The sequence below is a fragment of the Mus musculus genome, chromosome 4 (genome assembly GCF_000001635.26).
Source record: "Mus musculus strain C57BL/6J chromosome 4, GRCm38.p6 C57BL/6J".
NCBI classification, from domain to species: domain Eukaryota; kingdom Metazoa; phylum Chordata; class Mammalia; order Rodentia; family Muridae; genus Mus; species Mus musculus.
In genome coordinates, this window is record NC_000070.6 from 87,790,796 (window position 1) to 87,813,658 (window position 22,863).

At 38.5% G+C, this 22,863-nt stretch overlaps 1 protein-coding gene across 8 annotated transcripts in view; it reads right to left on the reverse strand.

Moving 5' to 3' along the window:
- Positions 1–22,863, reverse strand: part of Mllt3 (myeloid/lymphoid or mixed-lineage leukemia; translocated to, 3) — a 263,483-nt gene that overhangs the window by 20,871 nt on the left and 219,749 nt on the right. For 6 of the 8 annotated variants that reach the window (NM_027326.3, XM_030253771.1, XM_030253772.1 and 3 more), the window contains 2 exons: positions 3,141–3,216; positions 1,058–1,187 (listed from right to left, as the gene is read on the reverse strand). In NM_027326.3, coding sequence (NP_081602.3) covers positions 1,058–1,187; positions 3,141–3,216 — 206 coding nt within the window. Of the gene's footprint in view, positions 1–1,057; positions 1,188–3,140; positions 3,217–15,415; positions 15,529–22,863 lie in introns of those variants that run through there. The other 2 variants (NM_001286158.1, NM_029931.3) reach the window with 1 other exon arrangement.

The window sequence follows — 22,863 nt, forward strand, 5'->3', positions numbered from 1 at the left end:
TAGGTAGGTGCACTGGGAGTCAAGGTGCAGGAAGATGTCCTGAGTCTAGCTTTGTAAGACAGAGTCACTGAAGGGTCTGATAGGGTTTGCATTCTGTGGATGGGCAGCTTGCCTCAAAGGACAACAGTGAAATACCAACGAGGAAACACAGTCTGTTCCCCTTGGGTTACGTTTGTCTTAGGTATTTCAGGGCCATCTACAAAGTAATAGATAGTGGGGAAAGATTTATTGCAATATATTATAAACGTAATTGGATTTGAAGTTCAAGTAGATTCATATTTTCTCCTCATAACACATTAAAGTGTGCATGCCTATTTGTTTTCCTGATGATAAACAAAATCCTCAAAGCAATTTCAAGTTGACTATTAATTCTAAGTGACATGAATTACCATCTCCTAATGTAGAATTATGCCTCATAGCATTAAAGCTACTTAAGGAACCTAATTGTCAGCGCACTTAACAGGAATTTATTTGCTGGAAAACACACACAGGTGAATTTCGTTTTAATTAGGTCACAACATAATTCACTAGAGCCAATTATGTAGTTCTAACTACAGGCAGCAAATGCCATCTCTTCACATGTGGAACCCTCCATCCCAAAGCAACAGGTCTACAGCCACTCTTCAGATGAACCTGCTTCATGGCATATACTTTCAGATAGTAAAGACCTTATATGGCGTCTTCCTATGAAGGTTTCAGGGGGATTCGCTCTTCTTTTAAGGAAAAAAGGAAAACTGGTTTCTGGTAAGAGTGGACACAAACATACCCGTTTCAGAGGAATATAACCCTCCCTTCGTTTGACACGGGGTCTCTGTTATCCAGGCTGGCCCCAAAATTGATAGCTGAAGATGACTTTAAGCTTCTGTTCCTCCTGCTTTTCCCTTCCGAATATTATGATTACAGGCAATGTGCTGAGGATCATCCCAGGGCTTCACGGCTACCAGGCAAACATTCTACCGACTTTGCTATAACACATTTGCCGCCATGGTTTAGCCGTTTCCTGTCTTTGTGATTTACCTAGTGAACCAGCGTGGCTCTACTTCAGGGACTCTCTTACCTGCGACTTCGGCTTCCTCCTCTATTTACAGGTCTTTCCATCTCCGAGTCATTGTCATTGTCCTCTGCCTCATCAGACTCCTCCTCGTTGTCATCAGAATGCAGATCTTTCATGATCGACCTTAAAGGACCTGAGCAATGACATGAACCACAGAAAATGAAACAAACACTCAAACACACTTGCTCATAGTAGGCACTAGGGAGTGCCTGCAGCCGTGACCTCTGGCTAAGAACGATCATTACCCTGTACAGTTAAGACGTTAAGACTTTGCAACTTTGATTGCAGTCAAGATGGTTTCTGGACTCAGTGGACCTGAGTCCACTTGTTGTTCTTCCAGGGGACCTGAGTTTGGTTCTCAGCACCCACATAGTATCTTATGACTCTGTAACTCCAGTTCCAGGAATTCTAACATGCTCTTTGGACCTCACCAGGCACAAGGCATTCACAAGGTACACAGATTTATGGGTAAGCAAAACAAAACATCTGTACACAGAAAATAAAGTAATCTAAAAAAAATTTTTTTAGAGAATCTGTTTTTTTTTTTTCTGTGCAATTTTATTTCCTATTCTTCCACTCCAAATCACAAGCAAAGGCAAAATAGATCTATTAGTAAACAGGATGCTTCGTTACGTTAATCCATGTATTGAAAAGCTGAGACTAATAAATCACTGTGGTTGTAGCCGGTTCTTGGCAGTGCGGCCTTTGTGTGGTAGTTTCTGATCTATTAAGGTTTAGCTGCTCCTTTTATTTCAAGGTCAATTTCAGGTCAAGCAAGCATTTCAGTCGAGCTCAGGTTATAAAGTCCTTCAACTCCATGGTGTAACGTTCTATCTTCCATTTTCCTATTGATCTTGGACAGCAAACCTTGTTTCACCATAGTGTTTTGTAGCCAACTTTCATCTTACTTTTTAAGAAATTCCTGGCAAAATATCAGCATGTATTAGCATAAATAAGACTATGTAATAAATCGTATGCCCAGAAGATCCAGAAAGTATCCAGTATTGCATGAGAGGAGGTGGGGAAGCTGTAACTAACTTTACTTAGGACCAGACAAATTGAACACACACACACACACACACACACACACAGGTTGCTGTTACTTCCTCTTCATTTACTACTCTGAATATGATGAAAACAATAGCTACTTTTAATCTTAACAGGAGATTGTAAAGGTAATCAAGTAAGGGGTATTTTTACTCTGGATTAGGCAATTATCAAAATCTAATCTGTGCTAGGACCGGCTATTTGAGCTGTCACTAAGTACTCAGTTCTAAAACATGCACTGACTCCCTGCAAGCTCACAGACCTCTGCTTTTGTAGTGGGCTTATTTCTTTGAAAGTTAATGAAACAAGAGTTCTGAATAGCCAAAACTATCACGGCCTTTTATTATATATTTCCTTGGAGGCTTAGCCTTAGTCTAAATACACACAACAATTTAATCCTCTTTCAAAGCATACAAGGCCACTTAGAATTCGGTGTGGTCAATACGAATGGTGATGTTCAGTATGATACTAAAAAACAAGTGACACTCTGACACTGTTCTATTGTGTAAAACAGCCCACTTTTGGAGATTTCACACACACACACACATTAAAAATGTGCTTCATTATATGTTCTGGCTTAATGTATTCAGAGTTTTGGTTAATGTGCAACTATAAGTAGAAAAATGTGTTATTTAAAATTAGTAATTGTACTTTTGAGTAAAATGTCTACTAAAATATAAAGAATAAAATGAAATAAATGAGAAGTGTCCAAGGATGAGGAATGGGCATCTGCGCCAGTACCTCTGAGGTTGGTTTACTGCAGTAGTTCCTTTGGGAACTCCCTGGAGTGGGTTGTGTCTATAATCCATTTGTGAAATGGGAACCTGCTGTGGGAACCTGGGTCTGGGAGGGGAGCACTCTCTAGACTCAAGCCTCCTATAGCAGAATGACATTCAAGTACATTCCTAGAGGAAATAAACACAACTTTGTAAAAGCCAAGTTATCAGTCAAATAGTAAAACAGTAGAAGATAGGGCATAAGGCAGTTCATGGGGAGGTTCTATGGGGAAAGGTTTCACTGGCCTGGGGGCTGTTGATACCTTGTTGCCTGGTCTGGGATGGTGTGAAGCTGGAGCTGGAACTGGAGCTGGAGCTGGCAGGACTGGGTTGCTCTGACTTCAGAGAAGAAGAAAAAACACCATCAGTACATTTATGGGATACAGGACATGTAAGATGAAAATGATCGCAAATGCCTTTTCAAAAAGACTGATGCTATGTAAGAAAAATGACCACACACATCACATTGTTAAAAAACTCACACAGGAGAGTCATGATGTCATTTTTTTAAACAGCCTTATTTGTATTAGATGAAAGTAACATACAAAATGTCAAGGACGAGAAGATAAACCCCTGGGTGCTAAGTGAAGGGAGACGTCACCCTGCTCACCTCTATACAGACCTCCTAATGGATACATTCACTGTCCTTTCCACAAGGTTTGATTGAGTAAACTGGTTCAAACATAGTAGTAATGAGGCCAAGGTCATTAGTTCAATCACTTTATGAGCCAGTTAATTTCACTCTGGACCAAGGCCATGAACCAGCTAACCCCACTTACCACAAGTTCACAAAGAGAGGCCAATATTCGCAACATCTAACAAGTCAGGAGACAATGTTGCCACTATTTTAAGAAGAGACATATCCTTTAATTTCACAGTTTACAGACTGGCAGAGAAACAGTCTCACACATACATGCCACCTCTGGCTCTCCATGATAGCAGACTTTAAGATCTAGAACAAGTCCTACATCCAACACATCTCAACTCAGTTTTGTTCCTTCTTAAGCCACTAACACCTTTACGAAGCAGGTTGTATCTTCTTCCTAGGATGCTGGGGCACTCTGACATAGTTCTCATGCTGTGTTCTCCCCATATAAGTTGTAGACAGCCAGTACTTTAAAACTCATGTGCTTCTTGTTACTTCCTCCATACTCAGCATAGTGCACTGCACACGGCAGACTATCCTTAGCTGGGACTTTAGGCAGCAGCTGCTCCACTGGCTCAACAGTTTTTACAATGAGTTTATGATGCTTAAAGGGGGTTGACATCAGATGCATGGAAAGAAATGTGCAAGACATTGACCACACCAGCCATATACTTGAGTGTTGTATCTTAAGACTAAGTTCATGCTTAAATAATTTAATAAAAGTGATGTGTTTCGTTATAAGACTGGACTATTTCTACCCATTTCTAATGTCCTCAAAATTTTGAACACATAGTTATGTTATCTCAGAAGTATGCAAGGTATTCTCATGTTCTCCTTTTCCTTTGCTAAATGCACAATCCAGTGGGAGTACAAGTACAGGCACAATCAGAAGCCACTAAATGAAGTCAATGATCCCAGTTGAGTGTGCAGAACAGTTTCCCACCATTGAGTTCATCTCCCCTCCCAACAAAGGACTCCCATTCCATCCCCTTCTTGCAGCAGCACCAAGCTTCCTAGATTGGGACATGAGGAAGCACTTTTGGTCATTTCTGATGCACACTTTACATCCTCAGGGTGGATGGGAAAACAGGTGTCAGCAATCTAGCTCATTCTGCAGGAAAAGAGCCAGACAGGACCTCTAATGAGAAGCAGCCGGCTCACTGACTCTTTACCACTGCATTATTTATTTGAGAATTGTACTGTGCTCTACACATCGCTCCTTGCAGGCCACGAAACAGTTGGTTTACAGGTGCAAATGCCCACGTGAGGAACTCTTCACTTCTGCTAGGTGGTTCTCCTGTGGTTGAGCCTAATGGCCAGCTACACAACTGAAGGGACATTTGTTGCACTGCCCATCTGTAACACAATTCTCTCAGGGCCCAAGGAGTAGTCTATCTCCTCTCCAAATTGCTCTTTCCAGCCATGAAAAGTGCCTGCAAATGGTTATTATTTTAATAGCCCTGGAGATCATTTGGAAGCAAAAGAGAAGTTTCTTTATCATACTGCGTAACTAGCACACACTGCACTGGACCTAAATAATCATCCTGTCAAACTATTGGCTGAGAATGACATTAACCAGGGTAACAAGGTAAGGCTGGATGTCAGGGCACATGCCTGTAGGTATTGTGATGCATACATACATCCCAGCATGTATGAGGAAGAAGCAGGTAGATGAGTTTGGAGCCAACCTTATCTACATAGTGAGTTCCAGGCCAACCATAATTACACAATCTCAAAAACAAACCAATCATCCAACATAGGGAAGACAGAGGTCACCTCCCCAGCTACCCACCACGATCTGGACCCTTCCATTTTAAGCATTATGCAGATGCCAAAGCCAAACCTTTAGCATCTTACCCATATACATATTTAACATTCCCACAATTGCTAATTATGTGAAAAAGGAAAATAGCTAAGAAAATTTTGTGTGTGTGTGTGTGTGTGTGTGTGTGTGTGTAACTCTGGCTTCAGAGGATCCAATTCTTCTGGCTTACATGAGCACCTGTACTCAAGTACACACACCCAGATACAGACAGACAAACACATACACAAAATGAAAATAAAAAATTTAAATCTGTTAAGAATAAAAGTCAGATGGACCATCTAGAGACTGCCATACCCGGGGATCGATCCCATAATCAACCTCCAAATGCTGACACCATTGCACAAACTAGCAAGATTTTGCTGAAAGGACCCTGATATAGCTGTCTCTTGTGAGGCTGTGCCAAGGCCTAGCAAACACAGAAGTGGATGCTCACAGTCAGCTATTGGATGGATCACAGGGCCCCCAATGGAGGAGCTAGAGAAAGTACCCAAGGAGCTAAAGGGGTCTGCAACCCTATAGGTGGAACAACAATATGAACTAACCAGTACTTGAGCTTGTGTCTCTAGCTGCATATGTATCAGAAGATAGCCTAGTCGGCCATCAGTGGAAAGAGAGGCCCCTTGGTCTTGCAAACTTTATATGCCTCAGTACAGGGGAACGCCAGGGCCAAGAAGTGGGAGTGGGTATGTAGGGGAGGGGGGAAGGTATGGTGGTCCTCTGTCCTCCATACAGTACCATGTTCATGTGCATATGCACATACATATATACATACATATATAAACAAAAGGTGAATGCACCATGAAAAGACAGAAGTGTTCATCTATCCACAGGGATCATTCCTATATTCTCCTCAATGGACTTTTCAAGAATGTATTGTGAAAGAATCTGGTTGTTACTCAATAAAAACGTTATTAAGATCATTCATGTGGTGGTTGATTTTTTTTTTCTGGTGTGATAAAACATTAGCCAAAAGCAACTTTGGAAAGAGTTTATTTTATCTTATCATCTTATATTTCCAAGAGGCTGGAACTGGAGCAGAGAGTATGATGGAACTCTGCTTACTAGCTCTGCTGTTTGGAGGCACATTTTCTTATTACCCAGCTACCATTCTGATTCAACCCAGGACTGCTTGCCAGGGATGCTATGGTCCACAGTGCAATGGCTTTCCCGTATCAATCAAGGAAATATCCCACAGACATGTCCACACGCCAACCTGATGGAAGCAACCCTTCAATTGAGGTTCCTTCTTTTCAGTTGCCTCTAGCTTTATGTTAAAAGCTGACAAAAACTAACCTTCACAGACTGAACACAAACTGACTAACACAGAGTTCAGCTTGATGTTAACTATCCCAAAGTCGTTTTGCCACCAGAAGACACAGATACACTCATTTATCTCATCAACGTTACTTTAAGTATTTTTTATATTTTAAGAAAAATCACAATTGCCAGCCCCTCATAAACCCCATAAATCAAAGGTAATTATATAAACTATTATTTGATTTAAAAAACTTAAACTGGACAGATTAAAAGCTTTATAGGACCCCAAGATACAACAGCAGATTTGTTCTCTCTCTCTCTCTCTCTCTCTCTCTCTCTCTCCCTGCCCCCCAAAATAAAAATAAGGCAGCAAATGACGTTCCCATCCTTTCTGATTTTCAAATTCAAATTTCTCCCCACTGGAACAAAAGTATTGATGTCCTGGATTATCAAACACTAATGGTGACTAATCAACATTTGGTTGCCATTATATAAGTACTTACATGCCAGAGGCCAAAAACTTCAGTACTGCTTAAAACAAGACCTATCTGAATAGTTCATGAGACAATGGGCCTATCATAATTGGCAATATACTCGTCAACAGTGAATGACTACACAAAATCATCCTGTAATGGTTCTCTACAGAGGACTGCCTATATCCAGGACAAGTAGGAAAACCCTTATGCTTATAACTCCTAGAAATGAAGTCTGAGCACAGGAGGACTTGCACAGACTTCCTCCTGGAAAGCCCACATTACCTGCTTTGTCCTATTGAACAACTACATTTATGAGCAGAATTTCAACTTTGATCTTTATAGCCATCAGGACTTAGAAAAGGGAAGTGGGGGACAGGTATCTACCTTCAGAGAAGATAGGAAAAAAATAAAATAAATTAATTAAATGTTTTTAAATAACAAAAAGGAAATACAAACTAACCAGAAATTACTTCAGATACATTCCAGTGTTTTATACAAAGCTTTTACTACATGTGGCAAAAGAAAATTCATATTCTGCAATAAAAATAATTTCTTCATTGCACAAACACCCAGAAGACCATGTTGAAGATAAATGCTAAATAAAGAAAACAGTGACATTTCACCGCATTATTTCCCTTCATGACAATGACCAAAGACTCAGCTCTTATCAGGTTCATCCTTCCATTAAAAATAAGTCACACAATATATTATGTACCTTTAGGCTTAATATAAAAAAAATTAACTCATGTAGTTTCTCCTCTATAAGAAGCTGAAAATTATATACTCATTTTTAAAATATATGGTTAATTTTAAAGAGTAGTGCCATCACATCCACTCCTAAACAGCCACAACAGTGTTCTGCATTGCATGAGCAAAGTGGACCTTACTGGTTACTCTCAGAGGATGCTTTTACATAGCCATGTCTGTAAATAAAAAGGCCCAAATTAAATGACAAACGACTTAGGTTAAGAAGATTAATACAACAACTTGTAAAAGGGATATGAATAAGAATTTTAAATAAAATGCTTTCAAGAGGACCAACATTTTACTACAGGGAAATATGTGAAAATAACTTTGGGTCAATACTAGTTATATGAGGAAGGGAACGTTTGGGTACTAAACTCTGTTCTTTCCCATGATCTACTGAAGCTCTCACTTTAACGTTACAGTTTTTGGAGACAAAGCATTTGATAGGTATAATGATGTCATAACTATGAGCCCTCATGATGAGTTTAGGATCCTTGAAAGAAGAAGTATTTGAGAATGACCCCACCCCAGTCTCTTCCTAAGCAAGATGCTGTGTATATTTGCAAGACAAGAGAAAAGCCCTTCCCAGCTCCATGATTTTGCACCTCCAAGTTCTCAAAATTTTTTGTTTGAGCCACAGAGTTTATGGTAAAGGACAGAAATAGCAATGCGTTTTTAATAGTTATCTTCTAACCAATGATGCTGAAGCTGCACAATTAGGTGACCAGAGGATGATGTTTACATAGGTTACAACCAACTACTCTGGTTTCTCACACACTACTCTTTCTGTTACACTTGTAAAACTTTGATAAAAGATTAATTAAAGAAGCACTCAGAACGCATATAACCTTCGTGTCAAGGGAAATTTTCTGTGTCACTGTGAAAGAATCTTTCCCTATCTACAAGACACATCTAAAGATCCACACCCAAAGCAAAGGAGTGGTAAAAGCAAACATTTTATTCCAGGACTTAGTGTACAGCAATCAGTGACTTCTCATGTTTACCCAGTAAATAGTCATAAGAGTCCTGGCTGGGAACCTCAGTAGCAGGAGACTCTGAGCTACCTCCATGTTCTTGACACTGGCCCTGGTTAAGAGGATATATCAGACAATAGAGTACAACATTATTTGCCTTCAAAGGTAATCTGCTTATTTCCCTAACTTTATAGTACAAAATCTTGTAACATCATAGAACAAATGTTTTAAACAGCACATTAACAACATTTTCTTTGAAAGCACAATGAGCTTGAGAAAAGGCCACTGGAAGCTACAACCTTTCCTATGACTTACTCAAGTCTGTGGCCCCAGCAGACTCTCTGTTTGTGTTTAAAACTTTAAATGAGCTTGCCATTAAGCCAGAATCACATTTCAACACGTTGCATTGTTACACAATCAAACGCTATTGTGTCTATTATTTTCTGATAATACAGCAAGAAACTAGGAGTTACTCAAGTAACTGCTGGCAAAACAAGAAGCCCTTATTTCTATTATATTTTCAACTTTCAGACATAAAAATTGTCCTGGATGCTAAGTTAATTGGCTTTATATTGAAGCATCTCTACTTTAACAACCACACTTGCTATCTTCCTCATTATCATCTTCACTATTATTATTAAATGTTGTCATCCTCTGACTCCCCACACCCTGTCCGAGAACACAAAACCTCATTAGGAACGAAATGGCCTTGGGGAACAAGGGTCTATAAATCTCTCTCTAAGACCCTTTTCCACACTTAGGGATGGCTGTAATTTTCTTTCAGCTTCCTCTGTTTAAGCAGAAGAGCCTCAAGTCTTTTATCTCTTGTCACCAGTCTTACTTTGAAGGCTGCTACTGACTACTGTAGTCAGAACATGTGCTGTTTCAAAACTTCCAGTCACTGCAAAATGGTGTATGTGCCAGATGTGCACTGAGAGACTACAGGCTGAGAATCCTCACTTGCTGAAAGGTTTAGGAGTATGAAAACTCACCTGCAAACAGACTGCATTCAACTACATGTCCAAAAAACATCCTAGCCAAGAGTGTGTAGAGTCTTACAGCTGGGCATTAAACATATTGCTTAATTGTAATGCTGAAGATTTGTGTGTGTCCTCACTCCCACCTGGAGTTTGAAGATGGTTACAAAAGAAAAAATTACAAGTAACAAAATGTCAAATGCCTCATAAAAGAGTGAAAAGAAGAAAAAGGATGCCTAGTAGATTGTGGCAAAAGGATTCCTAATGGATTGTTGCAGAGTTACCAAATAAACAATGGCCATGAGGACGTCTGGACATTTATAGAGCATGTGGCCGACATTAGCAGAACTACAGTGAACGGCTACCTAAACCAACATTTATTAGTCTTAATATTTGAGCTATCTTGTGGGATATTTCCCATTAAATATGAAGCATGTAATTAATATCAAGGCAGTGACATTAAAAATTCATTTTATTTGCTAAGAGCATATTTCTATGATTTCCACAACACTTTGAATTCCTAAATAACTAAAATCCACTGGGGGAAAAAACGATTGATTTTAAACTGTCTGATCATAATCAAGTACAAAATGCAATATTTACTCACCATAAATTTATACAACCAAAATTATTACTAGTTGCAAGGATTAAGTCTTTGTACACCCTTTATCTCCCTAATTAGGGTAGCAATGTATTCATCAACATGCAGACTCCCTTTACTTTATCTAAATGGAGGAAACCTTTCCAAACTCTTTGGGTGTTGAGTGCACACACATGTGCTTATGGAAATGTGTGTGAGAGAATTCAGAAGAACAAGAGAAAGAGACAAAGCCCCCATGGTTTTTTTTTTTTTTTTTCCTGTCCTTACCTTTCAAACTCAATGTTTTGCAAGTACTTCCTTGTACCTTATCTGTTAGTTAGTACAAAGGTATTCTCATAACTGGGAAATGTATAGCTCTTATGGGATGTTTACCGAGGGAAATGAGCTTGGCCCTAACATCCTCACAAGCATCAGCATTAGTTCTGTAATTTACCATTCACATTGCAACTGTGAGCATCACGCAGCTTTCGAAGACTGGTATGACATCAGCACAAATTACTAAAGTCTCCAGACCTTCCCACTTTGCAACATCTTACACTTAAGTTCAGCCTAGACTCCAAAAATTCTAAGATTTTCAATTAAATATAAATAGCCTAACAGAGTTTCATATCACTACGTGACACGAGCTTATTTAAAAGATTTTAAAATGCCTACAGAATTCCTTAAGACAATATTTTCACATGAAGTGTTTTACACAGTCCCTGAGAGTCATCCGATTATCTTTCGCGTGGTCCCTTGTGAGGCTCTGCTTCTACCTTGTTTGTTAAAAAATTAGTAGTAATGAAGCAAAACTCCTTATAACTGCCAAGTACTTAAACACGCCATGTTTATATTATCTTCAACTTAAAATGCAAGTTTAAACAAAATGTCTATAAAAAGAAACTATTTTAAAGATATCTGCTCTGTCCTAATGTAAAATAAATTTTTAAAAAGGGGGAAAAAAACCCAGTACAAACATGGCACATCGTGGAGCCTGTTCTCATGGGAAAACACTGGGCGGTGGATCCCTCTGCTTTGTTCTCAGTGAAGCCCTTTACAAATGTAGAGTTCAGAATCACATATTCTGCATTGGAGATATTAGATTCCTGTCAGGAATAGTAGGACTGCTACTGCGACAGGCTCCAGAAGGACCTGCACCTCCATGCACACAACTTATATAAGCCTAACAGTTGCTTTTCTTCATAAATCAATCTATTGTTGCACTTCATAATGAGAAGGCAGATTTATTGCCCTTTACCGCCTTTTCTCACCATCAGAAGGGTCCCTATTTGGGTAATAGAACATTTCTCTTCTTAAAGAGTGTTTGGGATTAGGAAGGCAGGGGCAAGAGCCTTTAACATCTGCTCCCTTCACATGAATGACATGCCTCGTTCTCACAGCCAGGATGTTGAAAAGCAAACACCCTAAGTTGATAAAATCCTCACACTTGAAGAAGCACAATACTTTAAATCCACAGAAATCATCTCTCAAACACACATGTAAATTTGAAGTTTAATCAGTAAAACATAGAATCCAGATAGCTAACACTGTCACTCAATGTCACCTAACCATCACTGGGGTCAGACAACAGGAGTTCAGAATAAAGACTTCATCATCTTCAGTTTTCTTTGATCCTAGCAGCAAATTTGTTTATCATTTATGTATGTATGTATGTATGTATAGATTTTTCAAGCTTGTTCAGATGTGAAATTACAGAGGAGTACAACACATACAAGGAACACATATACATCACACTTCTCATTTGTGTAAAGACCAACTGTTTTTGTGTTTTTATGGGTTTTTTTTTGTTTGTTTTTTTATTTCTCAGCCTTCAGATATCATTTCCAGGTTGATGCTAACACTTTGTTTCCTAAACTGGCAAAGTGGGCCTGTAATCTGGGCCTTGTAACAATGTGTCTACAATGTGCTTTTCTAGTCTAATGGGCTGGAGTCTTCGAGTACAGAGCATCTCTAGTAGAACAAGCTACCCAGCCCCAAACAAATTTCCTACAACAGAGATTCCTACACATTTTGATGACTTAGAAAAGTAGAAGAAACTTAGCAGCAAATTTAAAGTGTGGCTAGTAAGGCTTTCATCATCTAAACTCCCACATCGGACAAGAAGAAGAAGAACAGTTTATAGTACAGTCTTGCAAGCTTATGTTTTTATTTACTCAATGTTTTCCCCTTAGGGAGAAATATTTAAGAATTATGAACTTTAGACTTTATTTTAAAAATCAAGAGAAATGCATTTGTCAGCATCTACTTCCTAACCATCTGCCTTTTAAAAATACACACACACACACACACACACACACACACACGCCCCACCCACTCACTGCCGTCAGGTTTGACATTCTCAGCAAGTAAGTAGATCCTGATGGATCTAAACATGAGTCTCAGGAATCATGGCTCTAATTTTGGAAACAAGCTATCTTTAAATAAGCATTGCGATTCCCACCAGCAAACACAGTCAACCACAGATTTCAAATACACAGACTCCATGCAAGACAAATAAATGATGATGAGCAGGTACTGAATCCAAGGAGAATCTCTATTTTGAAGAAAACTAAACAATGTCTTCTATCCATGAATATGGAGCATTGCCTTCTTGTTACTCTGGGCTATCTTTTGTCACTACCCAATGCTTTCTGACAGTTTTATAGGCTGCTATCCCAAAGACTTCAGTATTTATGGGCTTTATTCACATGGGCTTTCTGCTCTTATCCACTGGTTACTAATCACCAAATAGATTTTTTTTTTCTTTTTTCTTCTTTTTTTTTAAATGGGACTGAAATCGGCTCAAAGAATGTCCTTCAACAATGGTGGCTCAGCACCACACCAGCTAGAGGTCTTCCCAGCCTCTCTTGCTCGCTTCAATTTTCCCTTCCTTACAGACAAGTTAATGTGGGTTCAAAGTCCTCACTTTAAAGTACAGCAGTAACCCAAAGGATTGGCTGCTTTCCTGGAGGATGGTTTGCAAGCATTTCTGAATCTATCCTCAGAAACACATTTAATTTCAATATCTCAAGAATGATTTAAAAATCAAACCCTGTTTTCAGTTTTCACAAAACAGGATCATTTCCTATAGGTACCTGTAGAACCATTCAGAAAAAGTTCAACACTATGAACCTTAGAGCATATTTAAATATACATGTTTCAAAAATGTATGTGGTATTCTACGACTTTGGCATTTAGCCTATAACATTCCTTTTCAACTTTTTCCAACACTGTCAAAACTACTAGTCACACATAAAATACCCAGTGTAAAAAGCAACACAACAACAAACTAACAACAACAACAACCAGTTCTTTTTTTTTTTTTTAACTTAATTGTTTTTTGTCTTAAATATCCCCTGAGAGACTGGCTGGTTTTCATCTTATGAACCATGTAAAGGATGTAACTGTGCCCTCTTTGCAAGCTTGGTACTGGAAACTTTAAGGTTAAATTAGTCTATAAAGTGGTGTTTCCTTCTAGACTAAATCTATGGAGGAAACCCAGCAACATTGACAGTATTATTCTCATGAATGTCCTGGTAAGCCAAGCAGACTGCACAATTCTCTGAGTAAGTGAACTGCAGGGGACAGGCCGGGGGTGGAAGGGAAAGGAGAGAGGCTGGGAGGGCAAGGAGAGAGACAGCAGCTTTGCAGGGGTCCCTTCTGCTCACTGCTCTAAACTAAGTGTGAGCTTTCCGGGATGATTCACTCTGGTCAGCTGTGGTCCCCTACAATATCACAACAGAAACAAACACTTCAAAAGGAAACAAATGTTCAAAACCAAACATCGAACATGTGCACAAAACACTCCCAAATGTCCTTTATGTTTTTAAGTACCTCCACATGTAGGTAAACCCAACACATTCCATCTCACCAGAAAAACATGTCAGCATTAGCATTTACATCTAATTATGTAGCCCATTTGTATACAAGATTAACTATTTGGATATCATGTGACTGAATGATAAGATTAAGTTATACAGATACACATGGGAAAAAATCTCCTTGACTATATTTTCAGAATATAGTACTTCTGTTGATTAACGTACATGATTTCTGATCGTCCATATACATAACCCAATAACTCATCTTTCTTTAGGAGAAAATGCAAATGTTACTGCCTAAATGTAAAGATCTAAGGGCACTCAATGAAAGCATAGTTTTTTAAAATTTTTGTAAGTAGACTGTATCTGTCATACAAATTATCTGAAAGTCAACTCAAATTTCATTAAAACATGTTTGGAACCTTTAAAATAAAAATATGTGTATTTAAATAAGAATTTACAGACATTAATTTTAAAATACGAATTGAAAAATATTTCCATATACATTGATAACTAATTTTTATCAACTACTCTAATGATTAGATGACAGGAGTGTTATTAGTTCTTGGAGAGAAGTGAAGTTTTGCAGTATTTGTTCTTAAACATAAAATCATGTGAACAGTGAAACCATCTAAGCAGTGGGACTTCTTAAAGTGACATGCTACATAATTATAACACAGGAAAAACAGCATTATGCTTTGCTGAGTGGAAAGACTCATTTCTGAATGATAGAATGTTGGCAGTTTTAAACCTTAGCATCTCTTAGAAAGTAAGAGAATTTGTTCGGCAATACAGTCTCAAACAGAAAAAAAAAAAGCTTTTATTTCTTTAGTATTCATTTTAAGAAATCAATGGCATTAAGATGTCTATAAATGTCCTGAAGTTATAGGAGAAAGACATTTTTCTTGTATTTAACTCACTCTGTGGGGGAAAAGTACCTATCAAGGCTCCATCATACAGTGATACTCTATAAAATACTGCCTATGCATAAAACTTTCTCAAATTTCATTTCAATTAGATTAGGCATGCTGCATGCAAATTCATGATCTAAAACTGGAAAGATTTTTCTGACTTCTTCCATAATCTGTGCCTTTGTTCTATCACTTTTACCCTCTTTGTACACTGCCTTGTGTAACATCTTAGAAACTATATAATTACTGGTCATGGTAAATAAACTTTACATACAGCTGGCCTTCAAAACCAAGCAATAGAGCAAGCAAAGAAATCATCCTCACCTCCTTGAGACCCAAACAGAGGAGCCCTCGGGAACACAGACGTGGCCAGGCTCACAAGTGTCAGGAAGGGACTGAGTGCTGTTACAATGATTCTCTTGAAAGGAAAGAACTCTGCTTAGGCGCCCACTGTATATTTAGATTGGATTGGCAGTTTAAATGACAGCAAACACATGGTCATGACTTTGCAATTGCTCATTCATCCAACACGCACACACAGGCTAATCAGAAGCAAACATCCACCCTGAACTGTTTTAGAAACAGCCTCTTCTATCTGACACTACTGTATGCTCGGAGAGCAAGCATTCTGCTGGAGATCAGATGTCAAACACTTAACTCTCTCCGACTACACCCAGACCCTCAGTCACATTACTTTGTAATTCCACACAATTTCCTAAAATAAATCTGACACCAACATTTTCAGGAAATCCTCTATTTTTGCCAATGTAGTTTTATGAAGCTTACAAAAATGAAATAAAAATAAAATAAAAAGTGGCTAAGTAAGGGTTCCAGGATCTTTGTCAAATGACTGCTTTAAGAGTGGGACCTGCCCCTCCTATCTATAGCAGCACACACCCCTACTCTGTAAACAGGGCAGTTACCACAGATGATAACCTTTTTTTTTGTATATGCAAATAAAGCTTAGTGTGTTAAAGGTGAAGATATTGAAATGTGAACCTTTTAAGCTCCTATTCAAATATGGGACTCTTATTTACTAGAAAATAAGGACAATGTAGATGTCACTATTTACAATAGGCTTCTAACTATGCCAGCAAGGCTATTCAGGTGTAAATGTGCACAGGTATTGAATGGTAGTAAGCAAGAAGCAAGAAGCAGAAAGCAAATGTGGCTATTCACTCTACAGTAGAAGGACATGTTATTAAAAAAAAAAAGGCAAAGGATATTAAGATAATTATGTTTTACTTGACCTGGGTTTACATTTTAATTTAATGTCAGGTACTTTGAAAACTCCAGGTCAACATACAGAAGGCATGACTACTCTTCCAGAGTCGTCAGAACTCAGGCTGCAGAAGCATCAGGCCTGATTCCACCACGTCACAGCTGTATGTCCTCAGCCAAGCAATACAGTCTGTTGATATCTCCGTCCTTCATTTTTAAAGGGGTGGAGGGAATTTCATGGCATTAAATTATTTTGATGACTGAGTATATACACAGTGCAAAGTGATGAGGGCAGAATATGGAACAAATGATAAATATTAGCTACTCTTACCATCGAGAAGAGTAACTATGAAATTATGATTCAAGAAAAGTTACCCCTGAGTTGGCTTTGTCCAACCTTTTCTCATGATAGATTTTCCTGAATATGCTCAGTACTTTAAAGAAGTAGAGTGAGTTCCTTTACACTGGTCCAACTTCTCAAGCAGGAAGCTTATATAACATCTAACTCAATGTCTCATATATAGGGTATTCTAACGGGACTTTATACAAATACATGACACAGAGATTAAATCTGTAAGAAGGTAAGTGCTGGGGTTGGAGAGATGTCTAAACACTTAAAAAACACTTAACCGCTCTTGCAGAAGAACCAGATTTGGCTCCAGCCCCCAACACGGTGGCTCACAATCATGTTTAACTGCAGTTCTGAAGGATCCAGCACCCTTTTCTGACCTGAGTGGATATTAGACACACATGTGGTGGGCATACCTCCTACATGGAGGTAAAACACATACATGGAACAAAACTTTAAAATATTAAAGAAAAAGACAAGCAGAAGACACTTAGAGGCAAGAAATGCCTGGTCATGTAATTACGCAGAGTTCACAGAAAAGAGAAGTGAGATTCATGACTGTGGGGTTGGGGGGCTTCTCTCCTGAGCAGAACATGACTCTAAGAATATCAAGAATAATATCCACATAAAGAGAATACTAACAGAATATTGTCCTTGAAAGTTCATTTCAATTTCTTAAAAGATTTATTTATTATATTTATATGAGTACACTGTAGCTGCTTTTAGACATACCAGAAGAAGGCATTAGATCCTATTACAGATGGTTGTGAGCCACCATGTGGTTGCTGGGAATTGAACTCACGACCTTTGGAAGAGCAGTCAGTGCTCTTAACCTCTGAGCCATCTCTCCAGCCCTCATTTCAATTTTAAAAAGTTGGACATTTTTGCCATATATATTGATTCTTGTGAAGAAAAAGATAAAATGGATGATAACTGCGTGGTGGCAGAAATATCTGCCCGGTAGTTTTGGCCACTTATAAAATTACTACAGAGGAATTCTGAGGTAGAGTGAGCCCTCACACTCAATTAAAATTCCTCTATGCTAGACCAACAAATGAAGATTGCATAGAGAATTTATTATTTGATATCCTTATTGTCACGCTATTTTTGTTTTTCCTTTAACCACAGTTACTAGTGTCATCCTTGTCTGTTCCCTTAGTAGGAGATTCTGTTATAAACAGAAGCAATGACACAGCTAGGAAATAGGAGTACTCTCAGTGTTAGTGCAAGCCCCAAACTTGTTAATGCTGTCTGTATATACTATTAACATTTAATATAACTATAACGTAACAGAATTACCATCAATGGGATGCAGGTGTTAGATAATTAAGTTAGTATCAATACTACAGGCAAATTAAGATTTCTTTCCCACATGACAGAGTTCTGATCCATATCAATTCATTCATTTACTGAACCTTCAAGATCAAAAAGCCATGCATATGGCACTAACAAATCAAATAGAGTCATCAAATCTACAGCCTGTTTTCTTTGGCTAAAACTGTAAAGTCCTACTTACAGAGCCTTATCGACTACCCCAAATTCTCTGCCAAACCAAATTTAACTTACAAGGAGTACAGAAAATATTGCAATGCCCAGCTATGTGTAAAGCCTCCCATGGCTTTTGAAGTTGGAGGATCCTGCTGTGTGATGGTCTCACTCTAGGTTATCCATTTCCCATCTTGTTGATTTTTGGAAGCTCATAGTCAAGTAAAATTTCACCCAGAACTGAAAGTGGGTTCAGACTGGGAAGTTATGAAATATTTTTATTTACTTATGAAACCTACAATAAAGTACTTAACAAAAACCTCCAACGTAGTAACATATGCTAAAAATAATGAAGAGTTCTGCAAAAGCTTTTTCATATGTATATATATATATCAGAAAGAATTCCTAGTGCTGGACATTCTGCTTGGCACTCAGAATCACTTTCTGACTAAACAGCTCTCAGCTGTATGTGACAGCAGCATCAGCTGAAAGAGAAGGGAGAAGGGAGAGAGAACAGGAGGAGGAAGTCAGCCACAGACAACCTGACCACCTCTCAGGTGATTCCCATATCAATGCTTTGCTGACAGATGGACCAGCCCATTTACTGCCAACCTTGAAGAAGATAAATAAAGTAAATAGCAAACACAGCTGCTTAAGCAAGACCTAAACAAGACCACCGCCAACAGTCTAACCACAATGGAAGAAGAAAATCGCCCAGGGACCCTAACTTAGATTTAAAAAAAAAATACAGACAACTCCAGAATTTTGAAGACAGGAGAAAAATTTTGAGAAGGAGCAAGGGTGTGCGTGGGAGTGGTTGAGGGAGGAAAGGGAAGGGGAACAAGATGTAATTATATTTTATTTTCACAGAAAAATTCAAAAGACATGATGGGACCATAGTGCTTTATAGCCTTTATGAAACTAATCTGTACTTTTCAAATATTTTATATTTGGAATATGTAAACAAAAATACTTTCTTTGGTTCAAATGAGAATATACCCTAAATACTCTATGTCCAGAAAAAAATTAGAAAGATTTAGTAAAGTATCCTAAAGTGCCAAAATCTCAACCAAGAACCCAAACTCAAAAAAGACCGTGTAAGGGTTTACACAGTCTCTAACAAATACACACTCAAGTCAACCGTACCAGTGCATTTAAAAATTATTCCAAGTTGAGAACAACCACCCAAAATAAGTTGTGGCATCTACAGAAGGCTTGCAAAATCATGCATCACCAAAAAAACTGGCATTGCATTTTAATAAAGTTACAATTCAAGACCACCGTGAAAACTACACATCTGGTCTGACAAGGCACAGTTCACTGGTCTCTCTCTAACCCAGATGCTAAAGTGCAGTTTGGAGCAAACCAGATTCTTCTTTGGTTGCTGAGGTATTTAGGTTCTACTCTCCTCTTAAGTGATCTGGTCTTCATTTGACTTCTGGTGGACCAATCTGCATTTTCCTGGATTGAAACCAGACTCCCATTTCCAGCTGATGCTGCCATTTCTGTATTTCGTACACAGACCAAGTAAAGACGCAACATACTTCCTGTAACGTCATCTGAACTAGAGGGTCTGCAGTGAGAGTCAGTGGGCACCAAAGCCACATCAGCACTGCGCTGTGTAGGGAAAGCCACCTCTGTGCTGAAGAGTGGCAGAGACGCAGAATGCCAGAGTACCAGGACCATTCAGATGTGCTACCCAGCAGTCCTACGTCTATTCTCCTAGAAGCCAATAAACTCTAAATCTGATAGGCCAACCCCGAAGAGTCCGAGTTTGTCTATGAATGACTTTTCTGCATTGTCTATAGCTTAGCTAAGGAGAAGACCAACAAGGAGATTTTTCTGGGTCCTGCCATCATATGTGTTTGGAGGCCTAATCTCCAGACGAACAGAGCTTGCAGGAATGGACAAAGCCTATTTATAGAAGCTTTCAGCTGCCACAGACATTACTGGAGATGACAGAGCCCATTCCATGGATGTCCTGATCACTCACCTATTCTAAAGTTGTTCTGGAATGACACAGTTATGTGAATATCTAAGGACAGTGAATATTCCAGACCAAATACAAGTCCCAGTTAAAAAAAAAATACTGATTGTCTACTATAGTGGCTATTAATGTCGGTCATTCTAATGCTATAGTGAAAAACAGGCTAGTGTGTACACACATGCACACCCACGCACACATGCATGCATATAATCTGCTTTGTGTCATCTTAAAGCTCTGAGGCGGCCTCTCGTGTCCTCCTTTTCATGCCTGTGATTCTACTTGGGGTAGGCTTTGCTTTGTGTGTGAGTTATTTTAAAATCTGTATTAGTCACTTTCCCCAACAAACCTACTCAGTAAGGATGAGGATTAAAAGAGAATCCTCTTTACTTTGCATACTCTAAATGGTGGGAGTTGGTAACCTTTACCCCCGAAAGGCCTAATAATAAAAATTTATATTTCACAGGCATTACAATCACTGCTAGAACTACTCAATTCTTATAAGAGAAGCCCACCCAAATTATTATGGCTGTGTTTAATAAATTTTTATTAATAAAACCAAGCAATGAATGAGATTTGGGGTCTGGGTCATAGTTTACTGCCCCCTGACCTATGGGCACCTAGCACAGTGGCAAGAGACTTGGCAACTTTGTTCGCCCATATTTCTCTGCTTTGATTTAACATATGAGCTCCCCAATAAAAATGACCTTTTCTTCATGATAGGTGTTAATGACTCTACACATAAGCTATGCATTTTCTACTCCTTTAAGAGCAACTGTCCTATAGCAACTCAACATTTTATCCTGAAAGAGCAATGATTTGACCTTGCTGCCCATGGTTCCTGGAATTGTTGTGGAGGACCTAACTGTGATGTATTATCCTGAAGAGGGCGTTCTTATATCATTTGTGTTGTTGAATGTGTACAAATACCAATAAAAGTCTCATTAATAAAATAAATTACTCCTTACCAGATAAGCAATTAGTGCTAATATAGCAACATCTTGGTGTAAAAAAACGCATTTAAGGGATAAGTTATAAACATCCTAAGTTGCTGCAAATTCCTACAAGACAGCTATCCAAAGGTCATTCTTTCAGCCAGTACAATCCATTAACTGTTTGATAAGCTGGGCACTTAAAATGGGTAGTAAGTTTTAGATATTGCAAAGTCCAAGGTCTGTGAACAGAAATATAGGACAGGCTCCTTTTCCTGGTGGGGAGAAAGGGCTATTACATCACTAGCACTAAGAACAACAGCCAATCAAGTCAATCGGCCCACAGTTCCAAGTTCAAATGGACTCCTAGGAAGATCAACCAATTCTTTGATTTTCTCCCAGAAAAAAATTTTCTACACCAGAAATTTTAATTAAATTGAATCATCCATATTCTTCAAGTTAAAAAGCAGGATTAAGTCCTGGATGAATAAGAAACCTGTACTTTATTTTTTGTGAACACTTAGTCTAATAAACCAAACAGCTGGCAAACAAATTAATTAAGAATAATAAATAAATAAATAAATAAATAAATAAATGGTAAAAATACAAAGATTGAGGAAGAATGGTAGGATGTATCTGTTTCTTTCTTTTTAAATCTATTTTTGCTTTAAGAGAATTTCCCATTAAAGAACAGCAATAATTATATAACTGCTGAACATGGAAAGTAACCAGGAATGGAGGGGGAAATGATTCCAGTGGATGACCTCCTTGGGGACTAGTTCCTCTAAAAGTTGTAGGCCAGCAAATTGAGGAAGGAGTTCTCCCTGTCACACAAAGAAATGTGACTGAGACCATTAGCTTACCTTTTTTGTGGCAAGAATATTGGTAATAACTGGGTCAATGGGATGATCTAACCAAATGAAAAATAACTCACTTTGTTCAATATCTATCAGAGTCTCCAAATTCCTCAGACACCAAGTCACAGAGAAACAGGAGGACCACACCAACAATGTTAAGAATCCAGAATGCTGCTGTAGGACTAGAAGGGAATACATTATCAGTGAGATACGAGTGTAAAACTACACGGAATCCACATGAAAACGGACCCCTAACTTCTCACGAGGGCATCATTCAGGAGAGGCCAACAGTCAGAATAACGCAAACATTCATAGACAGATGTTCCAGTGGTTGACACCACGCTGTAATCACACACACTGGAGTTCAGATCCCAACCTCCAGCAACATATAAAGCTGCAATCCCAAATCCAAAGTGGGCAGATATAGGATTGCTGGAGAGAATAAGCAGAGACTGACAAGGAGGATCCCCGATACTCTCTTCTCCATCTGCACGTGAACACAATTGAGTGTGCCAATGCACATACGTGCACATAAACTCACACAGACCGTAATCATATATCAAGTATTAATAACCTTTTTAAAAGTATAGTATTTACATAATAGAACATTATTCAGTCGTAAAAAAGGGATGAAATTTTGCTCATGTCCTGTGTTAGCCTTCAAAATACCATATCTATAATTATATTGGGCACAAAACACAACATCTTTTAAAAATTATTCTATGGATACAGGTTATCCAGAATAGGAAATTTCTGTCAATAGATTAGTGGATGCCTAAGGTTCTAGAGAATGGGGATATTAAAGTTAGAAGTATGGGTATATGTTGGTGTTAATGATGCTTGTAATGCTCTACATACAACCATCCTACTGACTACACTAAGTTGGAAGACTGCATTGCAATAAAAGCTGACTTTTATTTATTTATTTTCATATTTGGAAGAAG